Source organism: Rhincodon typus, chromosome 48, assembly GCF_021869965.1.
Source record: "Rhincodon typus isolate 14 chromosome 48, sRhiTyp1.1, whole genome shotgun sequence".
Lineage (NCBI taxonomy): Eukaryota > Metazoa > Chordata > Chondrichthyes > Orectolobiformes > Rhincodontidae > Rhincodon > Rhincodon typus.
In genome coordinates this window covers 5,638,362-5,652,499 of record NC_063379.1, presented here as the reverse complement: position 1 = coordinate 5,652,499, position 14,138 = coordinate 5,638,362, and the positions used below count along the sequence as shown (strand labels likewise).

The 14,138-nt window shown below is 47.8% G+C and overlaps 1 protein-coding gene across 1 annotated transcript in view; it reads left to right on the top strand.

Moving 5' to 3' along the window:
* Positions 1-678, top strand: part of pex19 (peroxisomal biogenesis factor 19) — a 6,433-nt gene extending 5,755 nt beyond the window's left edge. The window contains exon 8 of the mRNA XM_020524663.2: positions 145-678. Within this exon, the coding sequence (XP_020380252.1) occupies positions 145-228 (84 nt within the window). The 3' untranslated portion in view covers positions 229-678. The remainder of the gene's footprint in view (positions 1-144) is intronic.
* The last annotated feature ends 13,460 nt before the right edge of the window (positions 679-14,138 follow it).

Below are 14,138 nucleotides of genomic sequence, written 5' to 3'. Positions count from 1 at the left end.
AGCTTTACTCTGTATCTAACCCTGTGCTGTCCCTGTCCCTGGGAGTGATTGATGGGGGACAGTGTAGAGGGAGCTGTAACTCTGAGTTTAAGAGTAGGGAAAGCAGCGGTGTGGATTAACTTGCTTCCCTGTTTATTCCCACAGCCTCCTGGCCTGAACTTTGACCTGGATGGGATGAACCTCCCGGAGAACATGACAGCCGGCACAGAGCAGTGTGCGGTCATGTGACAGGCTGTGGGCCAATCATGTTTCAGATTCTGAACCCCTTTCCTCCCTCCCTTCCTCCGTCCCTCCCTCTGAGTGATGCCCCGAATCTGGGAACCCGGGACCGTGCTGTTCCCAATAAGGAGGTGGAGGGCCCCTGTCGCCATGTTTGGTCAGGGAGCTATTTGACTATGGGGGCAGCACATAAACTGCAATCCGCTGGTTCCTGTCTGCTGTCAACATTGAAGACAGTCGTTTCCTGCTGGTTGCCCTCGGGCCAGGGACCGGGAGACGGAGCAGTGAGTTCTCGGAGAGCTCCACCTTGGAATGTTTCCCCACCTTGTCAGCTCCTTCAGCTCGCCGTAGCTCAGTCTCTGTGCTGGGTCTGCATCGGTGTCTCTCTCCAGCTCGAGTGGTGGACTGGTTTGTGTGATTAACTCCTGATCAACTTTAAAAGTGATTTCATTGAATCTCTCTCTGTCTCTGTCTCTCCTTGTCTTTCACTTACAACTCATCACAAACACACACGGACAACATTCAGGCTTGGGCTGGCAACTAATATTCGCGCCACACAAATGCCAGGCCATGACTATCACTAATAAGTGAAAATCTCACCACCGCCCCTTGACATTCGATGGTGTTACCATCACTAAATCCCTCACTATCAACATCCTAGGGGGTTACCATTGACCAGAAACTCAACTGGACCCACCACATAAACACAGCGGCTACAAAAGCAGGTCAGAGGCTGGGAATCCTGCAGCGAGTAAATCACCTCCTGCTTCCCCAAAGCCTGTCCCACCGTCTACAAGGCACAAGTCAGGAGTGTGATGGAATACTCCCCATTTGCCCCTGGATGGGGGCAGCTCCAACAACACTCGAGAAGCTTGACACCATCCAGGACAAAGCAGCCCCTGCTTGATTGGCACCACATCCACAAACATCCCACTCCCTCCCCCACCGATGCTCAGTCGCAGCAGTGTGTACCATCTACAAGATGCACTGCAGCAATTCGCCAGAGTTCCTTAGCACCTTCCAAACCACGGCCACTTCCATATAGAAGCACAAGCGCAGCAGATTGAATTGTAGTCATACAGCACGGAAACATCAATCCAACTAGTCTGGGCCGACCACATTCCCAAACTCCACTCGTCCTGTCTGCCTGCTTTTGACCCATATCCCGCTAAACCTTTCCTATGCATGTACTTATCCAAATGTCTTTTAAACATTATAACTGTAATTGCGTTCACCACTTTCTCTGGCAGTCCATTCCACACACGAGCCACTGTGTTTTTAAAAAAAAAAATTACTGCTCATATCTTTTTCAAAACTTTCTCCTCTCAATTTAATAATATGCTCCCTAGTTTTGAACCCTCCCACCTTAGGAAAAAGACCTTGTCTATTTACCATATCCATGCCCCTCGTGACTTTATAAACCTGTATAAGGTTACCCCTCAGCCTCCGACGCTGCAGGGAGAAGGAGACCCACCTATCACATTTGACTCAAAACATTCCTTGCTCCGTGCCCAGGGCAGTGTAAGGATATGGGATGGATCATTTCGGACGGAGACGAGGAAACTTTTCTTCATCCAGAGAGTAGTGAGAATTCTCTGCCACAGAAAGGAATTAAGGTGAAAACATTGAATAGTTTTGGGGTGTTGGTGAGGGGGTGCTGCAGATGGATATTGTTCTTATGGTGAGGCAATCAAAGGGTATGTGGAAACAGCAGGAACTCTGTCCTGAACTGGATGATCCCATGAATGGCAATACTGACTCAAAGGGCTGAATGGTGTACTGCTGCTCCCATTTTCACATCCTGAGTATTGCCGCAATTTTGCTTTCTTCAACTCAACAAGTGGAGCTAATGTTAAAAAAAAAACTTGCAGCTTAAATTTGAGATCTTGGTGCTCTCGGGTATCATTTTAATTTCGACCACATCTACAGGATGTCATTTAGAGTCAAACAGCACGGAAACAGACCCTTCAGTCTGCACCAAACATAATCCCAAACTAAACTAGTCCCACCTGCCTGCTCCTGCCCCATGCCCCTCCAAAACTTTCCTATTCATGTACTTACCCAAATGTCTTTTAAACATTGTAGCTGCACCTGTATCCACCACTTTCTGTACACATGAACCATTCTCTGTAAAAACGACAAAAAAAAATCGCCCATCATGTCTGTTTTAAAAATCTTTTCTTTGCCCTAGACTCCCTCCGATACTAGCCTCATTAATGCTTCCATTTCTACCCAATGCAACGTAACCTGCACATTGTCTGCATTGGCTTCTCACAGTCAACATTAAATCATCAGCTGAGATATCACCCACTTTCTATCCACAGTGGAGCTGTTGCTACAACTCTTATTCATGCCTTAATCAACAATCCTGCAGCTTTCCAAAGTGGCATCCCAAGGATATCCACATGCGCGCACTTCCTTTGCCTGAAAGCTTTGCTGCACCTCATTCATGACCCAGTTCTCTCAGCTGCTTCCTGTTCCAACATGATTCGGTTGGATTGCACACACAGAAGCTACAGGGGAATACCACCCCCTGCAAGTTCCTGACTTGGAAGTATATTTCTGTCCCCTCAGCGTGGCTGTGTTATAGTGCAGGAGAAGGTCATTTGGCCCAACGTGTATGCACCGGCTCTATTCCCTAGTTCCAGTTTCCTGTCCCTGTATCCCCCTGCGAGCTGTTTCTACCCCCCTGCGAGCTGTTTCTATCCCTGTAACCATCCAGTGCTCCAGTTGAATTCTTTGAATGAACCTGCCCTCATTTCCAGGCAGAGCATTCCATACCCTCGCTGCTCGCTGTGTGTGTGAGAGAGAGAGGTTTGTTTTCCCCACACCACTGTACCTCCTTTTGTAAATCACTTTAAAAGTGAGGCTGCTGTCGTTTTCATTTCTTTTACAAAAAGAAACAGCTCCTCCCCAGCCCAGAAGTATCCAGCCCACTTATGATTTTGAAAACCTTCCATCAGATCTCCTCCACTCCAAGGGAAAACAGTCCCCAACTTCCTCAATCTACCCTCATCTCTGAAGTTTCTCATTCCTGAAACTGTTCTGGTAAATCACTTCTGCACTCTCTGCCCAACGCGTTGACATCTTTTCCATAATGTGCCCAGAACTGTACACATTACTCCAGCTGAGGTCTAACAAGTGTCTCATACAAGTTCAACATCATGACCTCACTCTTGTACTCCATGAATACTATGCTTTATTTAATGCTCTCTCTACCTGCACTGCCACCAGTGATCTGTGCATATATACACCCACATCCCTCAGCTCCATCATCCCCTTTAGAATTGTACCCTCTATGTTGTATTGTCTTTCAATGTTCTTCCACCCAAAGTGCATCACCTCCTGCTTCCCTGCAATGAATCTCACCTGTCCCCCTGTACCTGCCTGCTGCACCAACTAGTCAATGCCCTTTCGGAGTTCCGCACTGCCCTTGACTTTTAGCAGGGCTCAGTTGGCTGGATGGCTGCTTTGCGATGCAGAGTGACACCAGCAGTGTGGGCTCAGTTCCCATCCCGGCCCAGGACTGTCCTTCCGAACCTGTCCCCTCACCAGAAACGTGCTGACTGTCCAATTAACCCAGTGCCAGGGGTCTCTCTGTAACAGGAGAACAGCCCGATAGTCCTGAAGGGCCAATGGGAACTCTACCTCATGGCTTACAATTTGTGGTATCTGCAAACTTTGAGATCTTCACCTGTGCGCCAGAATCCAACTCTAATTTCCACAAGGAGAAGCAAGGGTCTGGATATCGACCTGTGGGCAGTCCCATTCGAACCTTCCTCCAGTCTGAAAGATATTTGTTGACTTTTACACTCTCTCATACAACTCAGTCAATTTTGAGTCAGTGTTGCTACTATCCCTATTTTGCCATTATCTGTAAGTTTTTTTACGAGGCTGTTACGTGGTGCCTTGTGGAAATCTGTGTATCCCACGTCAGCTGGGATGGTGGGTACCTGAAATACACTGCCAGTGGAGGTGGTAGAAGCAGGCAAGTTAGCAACAAATAAAACGTATATTAATAGACACACGAATGGGAGGTGAACAGAGGGATAGAAACCGCACATGGGCAATACATAACGGGTCTAAATTAGGAATTGGCACAGGCTTGGTCAGCCGAAGGGCCTGTTCCTGTGCTGTATTCAACAGTGTTGGCATCATCAAACTTTTCCATTACCTTTTTGAAAAGCTCCCACAAGTTAGTTCCACACCATGAGATAGCAAGACCTGTAGATGCTGGAGTCTGAGATAACAAGGTGTGGAGCTGGATGAACACAGCAGGCCAGGCAGCATCAGAGGAGCAGGGAAGCTGATGTTTCAGGTCGGGACCCTTCTTCAGAGAATGTTCTGAATTTTCTGAAGAAGGGTCCCGACCCGAAGCATCAACTTCCTTGCTCCTCTGGTGTTTCCTGGCCTGCTGTGTTCCTCCAGCTCCATACCGTATTGTAATTAGTTCCACACCATTTTCCCCTTGTAATAAATTCCAAAGAGGCACTGTGCAAGTATGTCCACCACACAGACAGTGTGTCGGAGAACAAGAGGTGATTTATCACAACCTTGAGGGAGTTAGCAGGCTGGGTACTGGCCAGCTGTTTCCTGTTCTGGGAAAGAAAACCGAGATGAGGTTGGATTATTTTCTCTGACATTCGTAAACCTGGAAGCATTGCCAGAGCGGTGCTTGGATAAACTGAAATTATTCACAAGCAGAAACCGCTGAGAGAATCTCTGCAGGTCTGGGTCTGTAGAGAGAAAAGCAGAGTTAACCTTTGAGGTCCAGTGCCCCTTCCTCAGAACAGATAGTAGCTAGGAAAAAGTTGGTATTTATGCAGAAGCAAAGGGGATAAGGAGTAAACGATAGGTGGGCATAGACCCCAAAGAGAGAGAGAACAGTTGAACAGACAAAGGAGTGGATAACGATCAGCCTAGGAGCATGAATGTTTACTAATGGGGACTGTTAGTGGCTGACAATGGGGTGTAATAGCAGACCATGTGATAACAAGATGTGTGTGTTTGGAATAAAGACATGGGACAAGGTGCCTCAAGCCCTAAAATTGTTGAACTTAATATTGAGCCCGGAGAGCTGCAGGGTCCCCAAGGGGAAAATGAGGTGTGGTGTCTTTCCGGCTTGCGCTGAGCTTCGCTGGAACACTGCAGCAAGCCAGAGACAGAGATGTTGGCCAGGGAGCAGGGTGGTGCGTTAAAGTGGCAGGGAACGGCTGTTGTAGTCTGGCGTACTGACCTCTACATTGCAAAGGCTGAGCGCCAGCTCTCAGACACCTCCTCCCATCACCCCTGGACCATAACCCCACCATGGAACATCAGGCCATTGAATCCACAATGGTCATTACCTTCATTTCATCGGGTGATCTTCCCCCAGCAATGCCTCCAACCCCGCACAACTCGCTTCTACCTCCTTCCCAAAATCTACAAACAGGAGTTAGCAGGCTCCAGTCACCTCCTCTTTACCAGGGACATGCAATCCCTTTACATGTCTATCCCCCACAGGACTGGTCTCAGGGCTCTCTGCTTCTTCCTGGAGCAAAGACCTGAACCATCCCCACCCACCTCTGCTTGGCCGAGCTCGTCCTCACCCACAACAACTTCTCTTTTAACTCCTCTCATTTTCTTCAGGTCAGAGGATTCCCCAGCGCCGTTGTTGACGGGGCCCTCAACCGGGTCCGACCCATCTCCCGCACTCTTCCCTCCTGCAACAGCGATAGGGTTCCCCTTGTCCTTACCTACCATCCCACCAGCATTCACATCCAGAAGATCATCAGACGCCATTTCCGCCACCTCCAGCGAGATGCCATCACCAGACACATATTCCCCTCCCCTCCTTTGTCCGCCTTCCGCAGGGACCGTTCCCTCCAGGACACCCTGGTCCACACTTCCTTCACCCTCAACACCTCCCCACAGGCCTACGGCACCTTCCCCTGTAACCGATGAAGGTGTAACACCTACCCATTTATCTTCTCCCTCCCCAGAATCCAAGGGCCCAAACATACCTTCCAGGTAAAGCAGCACTTCACCTGCACTTCCCAGAATCTAGTCTACTGCGTTTGCTGCTCACAGTGTGGGCTCCTCTAAGTTGGGGAAATGAAGCATAGACTTGGTGACTGTTTCGCAGAACATCTATGTTGTGCTTGCAAAAAATACCCTGAACTACCTGTTGCCTGCTACTTTAACACACCATCCTGCTCCCTGGCCAACATCTCTGTCTCTGGTTTGCTGCAGTGCTCCAGCGAAGCTCAGCGCAAGCTGGAAGAACACTTCATTTTCCGCTTGGGGACTCAATATCGAGTTTGATAACTGTAAGGTTTGGGGCTCCTTCTCCCATGCCCCAGCCCCCTACCCCACACACCAGGCCTTGTTACCATGTAGCCTGCTATTACACACCCCCTGTTGTTAGCCACTAACAGCCTCCATTAACAACTATACATTCTCCTAGGCTGATCGTTACCAATGCTTTGTTTGTCCAACTATTTTTTTTCTCTTTTTGGGGTCTATTGCCACTTATCGTTCATTTGTTACCCTATCTTCTGCATAAAAACCCACCTTTCCCCAGCTACCATCAGTTCTGAGGAAGAGTCACTGGACCTGAAATGTCAACTCTGATTTCTCTCTACAGATGCTGCCAGACCTGCTGAGCTTTTCCAGCAACTTCTGTGTTTGTTTCTGATATTCAGCATCCGCAGTGTTTTCAGTTTTTTTTTTCAAAATTATTCACGGAAGAGCTTTATAGATTTGAGAGTTATGGGTGCAGACAGGAAAATGGAGTTGAGACCATGGTACAGCTGTGATCTTATTGAATTCCAGAACAGGTTTGAGGGGCTGAATGGCCTGCTTCTGGATTTAAGTCATACACTCACATAGCACAGAAACAGACCCTTCGGTCCAACCAGTCCATGCCAGACCTAATCTCAAACTAAACTAGCCCCATCTCCCTACTCCTGGCCCATATCCCTGCAAACATTTCTTATTCATGAACTTATCTAAATGTCTTTTAAACATTGTAACCGTACCCTCATCCACCACTTCCTCAGGAAGTTCATTCCACACACGAACCACTCTCTACGTAAAAAAATTGCCTCTCATGTCTTTTTCAAATCTTTCTCCCTTCACCTTAAAAATATACCCCTTAGAGTTGAAAGCCCCCTATGGAAAAGACACCTGTTGCTCACCTTATCTATGCCCCTCATGATTTTATAAACCTCTATAGGGTCAGCACTCAATCTCCTATGCTCCAGTGAAAAAAAAGTCCCAGCCTCTCCTTATAACTCAAACCCTCCATTCCCATCCCTGTAAATCTCTTCTGAATCTTCTGCAGCTGAATAATATCCTTCCTATAACTGGGAGACCCAAGCTCCAGAAAAGGCCACACCAATGTCCTGTACAATATCTTGTGTTCCAATTTGCTGAATGTTAAGAAGGCAGCTCCCAATCACCCTCCCCAGGGCAGTTAACTACGGGCAATAAATAGTGGCCCAGCCAACAACATCCCACGTGTGAATGTAGGATCATATTGGACTTGAGAGCTAAAGACCAACACATTCGGAACAATCTTCATCCAGAAGTGCCGAGTGGACGATCCATCTCGGCCTCCTCCAGTGGTCCCCAGCATCACAGATACCAGACTTCAGCCAATTCGATTCACTCCACGTGATATGAAGAAATAGTCATGGAAACAAACCCTTTAATCCAACTTGTCCACGTTGACCAGACATCCCGATCTGACCTAGTCCCATTTTCCAGCATTTGGCCCATACCCCTCTAGACCCTTCCTATTCATGTTCCCATCCAGATGCTTTTAAATGTTGTAATTGTACCAGCCTCCACCACTTCCTCTGGCAGCTCATTCCATACACACACCACCCTCTGTGTGAAAAAGTTGCCCCTCAGGTCCCTTTTAAATCTCTCCCCTCTCTATTTATCCTATCCATGCCCCTCGTGATTTTATGAACTTCTATAAGGTCACCCTTCAGCCTCCAATGCTCCAGGGGAAAAGAAAGCCCCTAAACTCTCTCTATAACTAAAACCCTCCAATCCCATGGTTGGAGACACTGGCTACTGCAAAGGCTATGGGCCCTGACAACATTCCGGCAATAGTACTGAAGACTTGTGCTCCAGAACTTGCCGCTCCCCTAGCCAAGCTGTTCCAGTACAGTTACAACACTAGTATCTATCCGACAATGTGGAAAATTGCCCAGGAATGTCCTGTACACAAATCCAACCCGGCCAATTCCCGCCCCATCAGTCTAGGAGCATCAAGAAGCCCTGGCAAAACTGGAATTGATGGGAATCAGGGTTGGAGTCATACCTGGCACATAGGAAGGTGGTTGTGGTTGTTGGAGGTCAGTCATCCCAGCTCCAGGACATCCCAGCTCCAGGACATCCCAGCTCCAGGACATCCCAGCTCCAGGACATCCCAGCTCCTGGACATCCCAGCTCCAGGACATCCCAGCTCCAGGATATCCCAGCTCCTGGACATCTCTGGTCCAGGACATATTAGAACACACATAAGAACATAAGAATTAGGAGCAGGAGTAGGCCGTCCAGCCCTTTGTGCCTCTCCTCCATTCAATAAGATCATGGCTGATCTTTTCGTGGACTCAGATCCACTTACCCGCGTTCTCACCGTATCCCTTAATTCCTTTATTGTTCAAAAAAATATCTACCTTATCTTTAAAAACATTTACTGAAGTAGCGTCAACTACTTCACTGGGCAAGGACTTCCATAGATTAACAACTCTCTGGGTGAAGAAGTTCCTTCTCAATTCAGTCCTAAATCTGCTCCCTCTAATCTTGAGGCTATGCCCTCTTGTCCTAGCTTCACCTGCCAGTGGAAACATCCTCTCTACTTCTATCTTATCTATTCCCTTCATAATTTTATATGTTTCTTTAAGATCCCCCCTCAATCTTCTGAATTCCAATGAATATAATCCCAATCTACTCAGTCTCTCCTCATAAGCCAACCCCCTCAACTCCGGAATCAACCTAGTGAACCTCCTTTGCACCCCCTCCAGTGCCAGTGCATCCTTTCTCAAGTAAGGAGACCAAAACTGCACACAGTACTCCAGGTGTGGCCTCACCAGCACCTTGTACAGCTGCAACATAACCTCTCTGCTTTTAATCTCAATCCCTTTAGCAATGAAGGACAAAATTCCATTTGCCTTCCTAATTACTTGTTGTACCTGCAGACCTACATTCTGTGATCCATGCACAAGGACACCCAGGTCCCTCTGCATAGCAGCATGCTGCAACTTTTTACCATTCAAGTAATAATCCTTTTTACTATTACTCCTACCAAAATGTATGACTTCACATTTATTTACATTGTATTCCATCTGCCAGACCTTTACCCACTCACTCAATGTATCTATGTTCCTCTGCAAAGTTTCATAGTCCTCTGCACACTTTGCTCTGCCACTCATCTTAGTGTCATCTGCAAACTTTGACACCCTACACGTGGTCCCCAACTCCAAATCATCTATTAGCTCCAGGACATCCTAGCTCCTGGACATCCCATCTCCTGGACATCCCATCTCCAGGACATCCCAGCTCCTGGACATCCCAGCTCCTGGACATCTCAGCTCCTGGACATCTCTGCAGGAGTTCCTCAGGGTTTTGGTTTAATTACTCAGAAGTATTATCACACACAACAGAATGGCTGTCCCATCACCAAAATCACCATGACCCTTTTTCTTAAAAACTAATAACACAGGTGTGGTGTAGCAGTGCAAAGCATCAAAGGTATGGGGCAGTGGGTGGGAGAAGGAACTGAAGCTTTCTGTTCCCTGCGGCACCTACTTCTCCCTAAAGGCAGCGAGAGCTTGGGTAAACATTGCATGCTCCCTCTCCAAGGGCAGCTGGGCACAAACCTAACCGCGGAAGAGGGGAAGGCCGTCAGCAGAGACAACACCTCCACGGCCCACTGCCTGGACCTGTTTATAGCCAGGCCCAGGCCCAGGAGGAGCTCCTCCGATCTGCCCATACCCCTCCACACCGGGTGTCCAAAGATCAGGAGCGTGGGGCTGAAGTTCAGCCGAAAATGCACACTGAAAGGGATTTTCTAACCTAGGCCCAACCATCTTCAGCTGCTTTGTCGATGACCTTCCCTCCGTCATCAGCAATGGGGATGTTTATCCTGTAATTGTCAGTTTCCAGCACCATTCAGTACTCCTTAGACACTGATGTGTGCTCACAGGGAGTCAGTAATATCTCTGGGTGAGTAATCGTAGCCCGAGCCTGACTTCCGGAGATGTGACCTCACCGGGATTGGCGGTGACATTCGAACTCAATTGTGTTTTTATTTTGAAAGTTGGTGTTTGAAGTTAGCCTAATGATGACCAGGTTACCCACACTATCATTAAAACCCATCTGGGTCACTGATGCCCTTTAGAGAAGGAAATCTGGTCCAGCCTACATGTGAGAGTCAAGTCCCGTGCTGATGTGATTGATTGGACAACGAGGGATGGGCATTAAGTGCTAACCCAGTAAGTTATAACCACACCCATGAATGAACTAAAACAAAATTCCAAACACCACAAGAGCTGGACAGTATCTAGACTTGGGCTGACAAATGGTAAGTAACATCTGCACTACACAAATGCCAGGCTATGACCGTCTCCAATAAGAGACAATCTCACCACCGCCCCTTGACATTCAATGGTGTTACCATCACTGAATCCCCCCGCTATCAACATCCTGGGGGTTACCATTGACCAGAAACTCAACTGGACCCACCACATAAACACAGCGGCTACAAGAGCAGATCAGAGGCTGGGAATCCTGCAGCGAGTAACTCCCCTCCTGTCTCCTCCAAACCCTGTCCCACCATCTACAAGGCACAAGTCAGGAATGTGATGGAATACTCCCCACTTGCCTGGATGGGGTCAGCTCCAACGTGGCTGTGTGGGTTTCCTCCGGGTGCTCCGTTTTCCTCCCACAGTCCAAAGATGTGCAGGTTAGGGTGGATTGGCCGTGCTAAATTGTCCCATAGTACCCAGGGATGTGCAGGTTAGGGTGGATTGGCCGTGCTAAATTGTCCCACAGTGCCCAGGGATGTGCAGGTTAGGGTGGATTGGCCGTGCTAAATTGTCCCATAGTGCCCAGGGATGTGCAGGTTAGGGTGGATTGGATGTGCTGTATTGTCCCATAGTGCCCAGGGATGTGCAGGTTAGGGTGGATTGGCCGTGCTAAGTTGTCCCATAGTGCCCAGGGATGTGCAGGTTAGGGTGGATTGGCCATGCTAAGTTGTCCCATAGTGCCCAGGGATGTGCAGGTTAGGGTGGATTGGCCATGCTATATTGTCCCATAGTGCCCAGGGACATGCAGGCCAGGTGGGATAGCGATGGGAAATATTGGATCTGGGTGGGATGGTCTTCAGAGGGTTGATGTGGACTCGATGGGCTGAACGGCCTGATTCCACACTATAGGGATTCTGTGAACTACCTCCGCTAGGAAAGGGAAGGAATTGGAAAGGGGAGAGATTGGAGGCAAGGGTGGGTTGGATCGGAGAGAAGGCAGGGTTTGAGGGTAGAGGTGTTGGAGGGAGGAGAGCAGGGAATTTTGGAGGAGTGGAATGGTGGGAGAAACGAGGTGGGAGAGGGAGGAATAGGACAGGGCTGGAGGTAAAAAGAGGGGCCATCCAAATGGAGGGATTGGGAGGGGAAAAGATAAAAGGAGAAGAATCGTAGAATCCCTACAGAGCAGAAGCAGGCCATTCAGCCCATCAAGTCCACATCCACCCTCTGAAGAGGATCCTATCCACTGCGCCTTGTTTTAACTCAAAATAAGTGAGGGTGGTGCCCTGTCTAATTCGTGTCAACTTGGTCTGAAATGAAAAAAAAGCCTGTCAATCATATTCAGATGGTGCATTCTCCATGGTAACACCTCTCCGGGAGTCCACCAATCAACATGCTGCTCTTGGGCAGTATCAAAGTGTTGGGTTTTCCCTTAAGATATTCTTGTGAATTGTCCTGATGAGTGCCAGATGAAACACTTGCCTTTTATCAGCAACGTTATGCTTGGAATTCTGGGATATATTTCTAATGATCTTATGACGTTGCGAGCTGTGTTCATTCATACCTCTGTTTATAACAGGTGCTGACAAGAACTGGATTTCCACGCTTGCATCAATTATCACCTGGTGGAAGATGGAGATTTACACTCGGAACCTGTGCATCTGTCTCTGACATCTCTCTTCCTGATCAGTTAGTTTTCCTCTCTTCTAAGGGCATCAGGTACCCTCTACTGCTGTGCTGCTGTGGCTGTTATTAAAACAGTCATACAGCTGTACAGCTCAGAAACAGACTCTTTGATCCTACTCGTCCATGCTGACCAGATATCCTAAATTAATCTGGTCCCATTTTCCAGCATTTTGCCCATATCCCTCTAAACCCTTCCTATTCGTGTACCCTTCCAGATGCCTTTTAAATGGTGTCATTGTACCAGCCTCCACCACTTCCTCTGGCAGCTTATTCCATACACGCACCACCCTCTGTGTGGAAAAAGTTGCCCTTCAGGTCCCTTTTAAATCTCTCCCCTCTCACCTTAAACCTATTCCCCCTAGTTTTGGACTCCCCTACCCTAGGGAAAAAGGTGTTGCCTATTTACCTTATCCATGCCCCTCATGATTTTATAAACCTCTATAAGGTCACCCCTCAGCCTCCGATGCTCCAGGGAAAATAGCCCCAGTCTATTCAGCCTCTCCCTGTAGCTCAAACCCTCCAATCCTGGCAACATCCTTGTAAATCTTTTCTGAACGCTTTCAAGTTTCACAACATCCTTCCTATAGCAGGGAAACCAGAATTGAACACAGTATTCCAATAGTGGCCCTAACCAATGTCCTGTACAGCCAGAACATGACCCTCCCAACTCCTACACTCAATGCATTGACCAATAAAGGCAAGCGTACCAAATGCCTTCTAAAAATACCTTGTCTACCTGTGACTCCATTTTCAAGGAACTATGAACCTGCACTTCAAAGTCTCTTTGTTCAGCAACACTCCCCAGACCTTCCCATTAAGTGTATAAGTCCTGCCCTGATCTGCCTTTGTAAAATGCAGCTCCTCACATTTATCTCAATTAAACTCCATCTGCCACTCCTCAGCCCATTGGCCCATCTGATCAAGATCCTGTTGTGCTCTGAGGTAACCTTCTTTGCTGTCCCCTACACCTCCAATTTTGGTGCCATCTGCAAACTCACTGACCATTCCTCCTGTATTGACATCGAAATCCTTTATTTGAGCCCTTAAGGGAATATCAGCTAGCTTTTTCAGCTCAAGAGATATTACAGCTAACTCTAATTGGGTCTTTATCAACATGCACACATGTAGCTGTATGCCAACATGATCAAGATTCACCCAACTCATGGACTGAGGACACTTGTATCATCTCGATTACTGTCCCAGTGCTATTCTATTAACACTCAACTGAAGTCTTGGGCCAAAAATTGAATTGGGATCTCTTTGGTGTGTTTGCCTCAGCTACCTATTGAATTATTTCACTTTCATTGCAAATGTCCTCTATCGCAGCATGCTGCTGTGCAGAGGGACCTGGGTGTCCTTGTACATGTATCGCAGAAGGTTGGTTTGCAGGCGCAGCAGGTAATTAAGAAGGTGAATGGAATTTTGTCCTTCATTGCTACAAGGATGGAGTTTAAAAGCAGGGAGGTTACGTTACAGCTGTACAGGGTCTTGGTGAGGTCACACCTGGTACTGCATGTAGTTTTGGTCTCCTTACTTGAGAAAGAAGGTACTGGCACTGGAGGGGGTGCAGAGGGAATTCACTCGGTTGATTCCAGAGTTGAGAGGGTTAGTTTATGGGGAGAGGCTGAATAGACTGGGATTATACTCATTGGAATTTAGAAGAATGAGGGAAGGATCTTATAGAAACATAAAATTATGAAGGGAATAGATAAG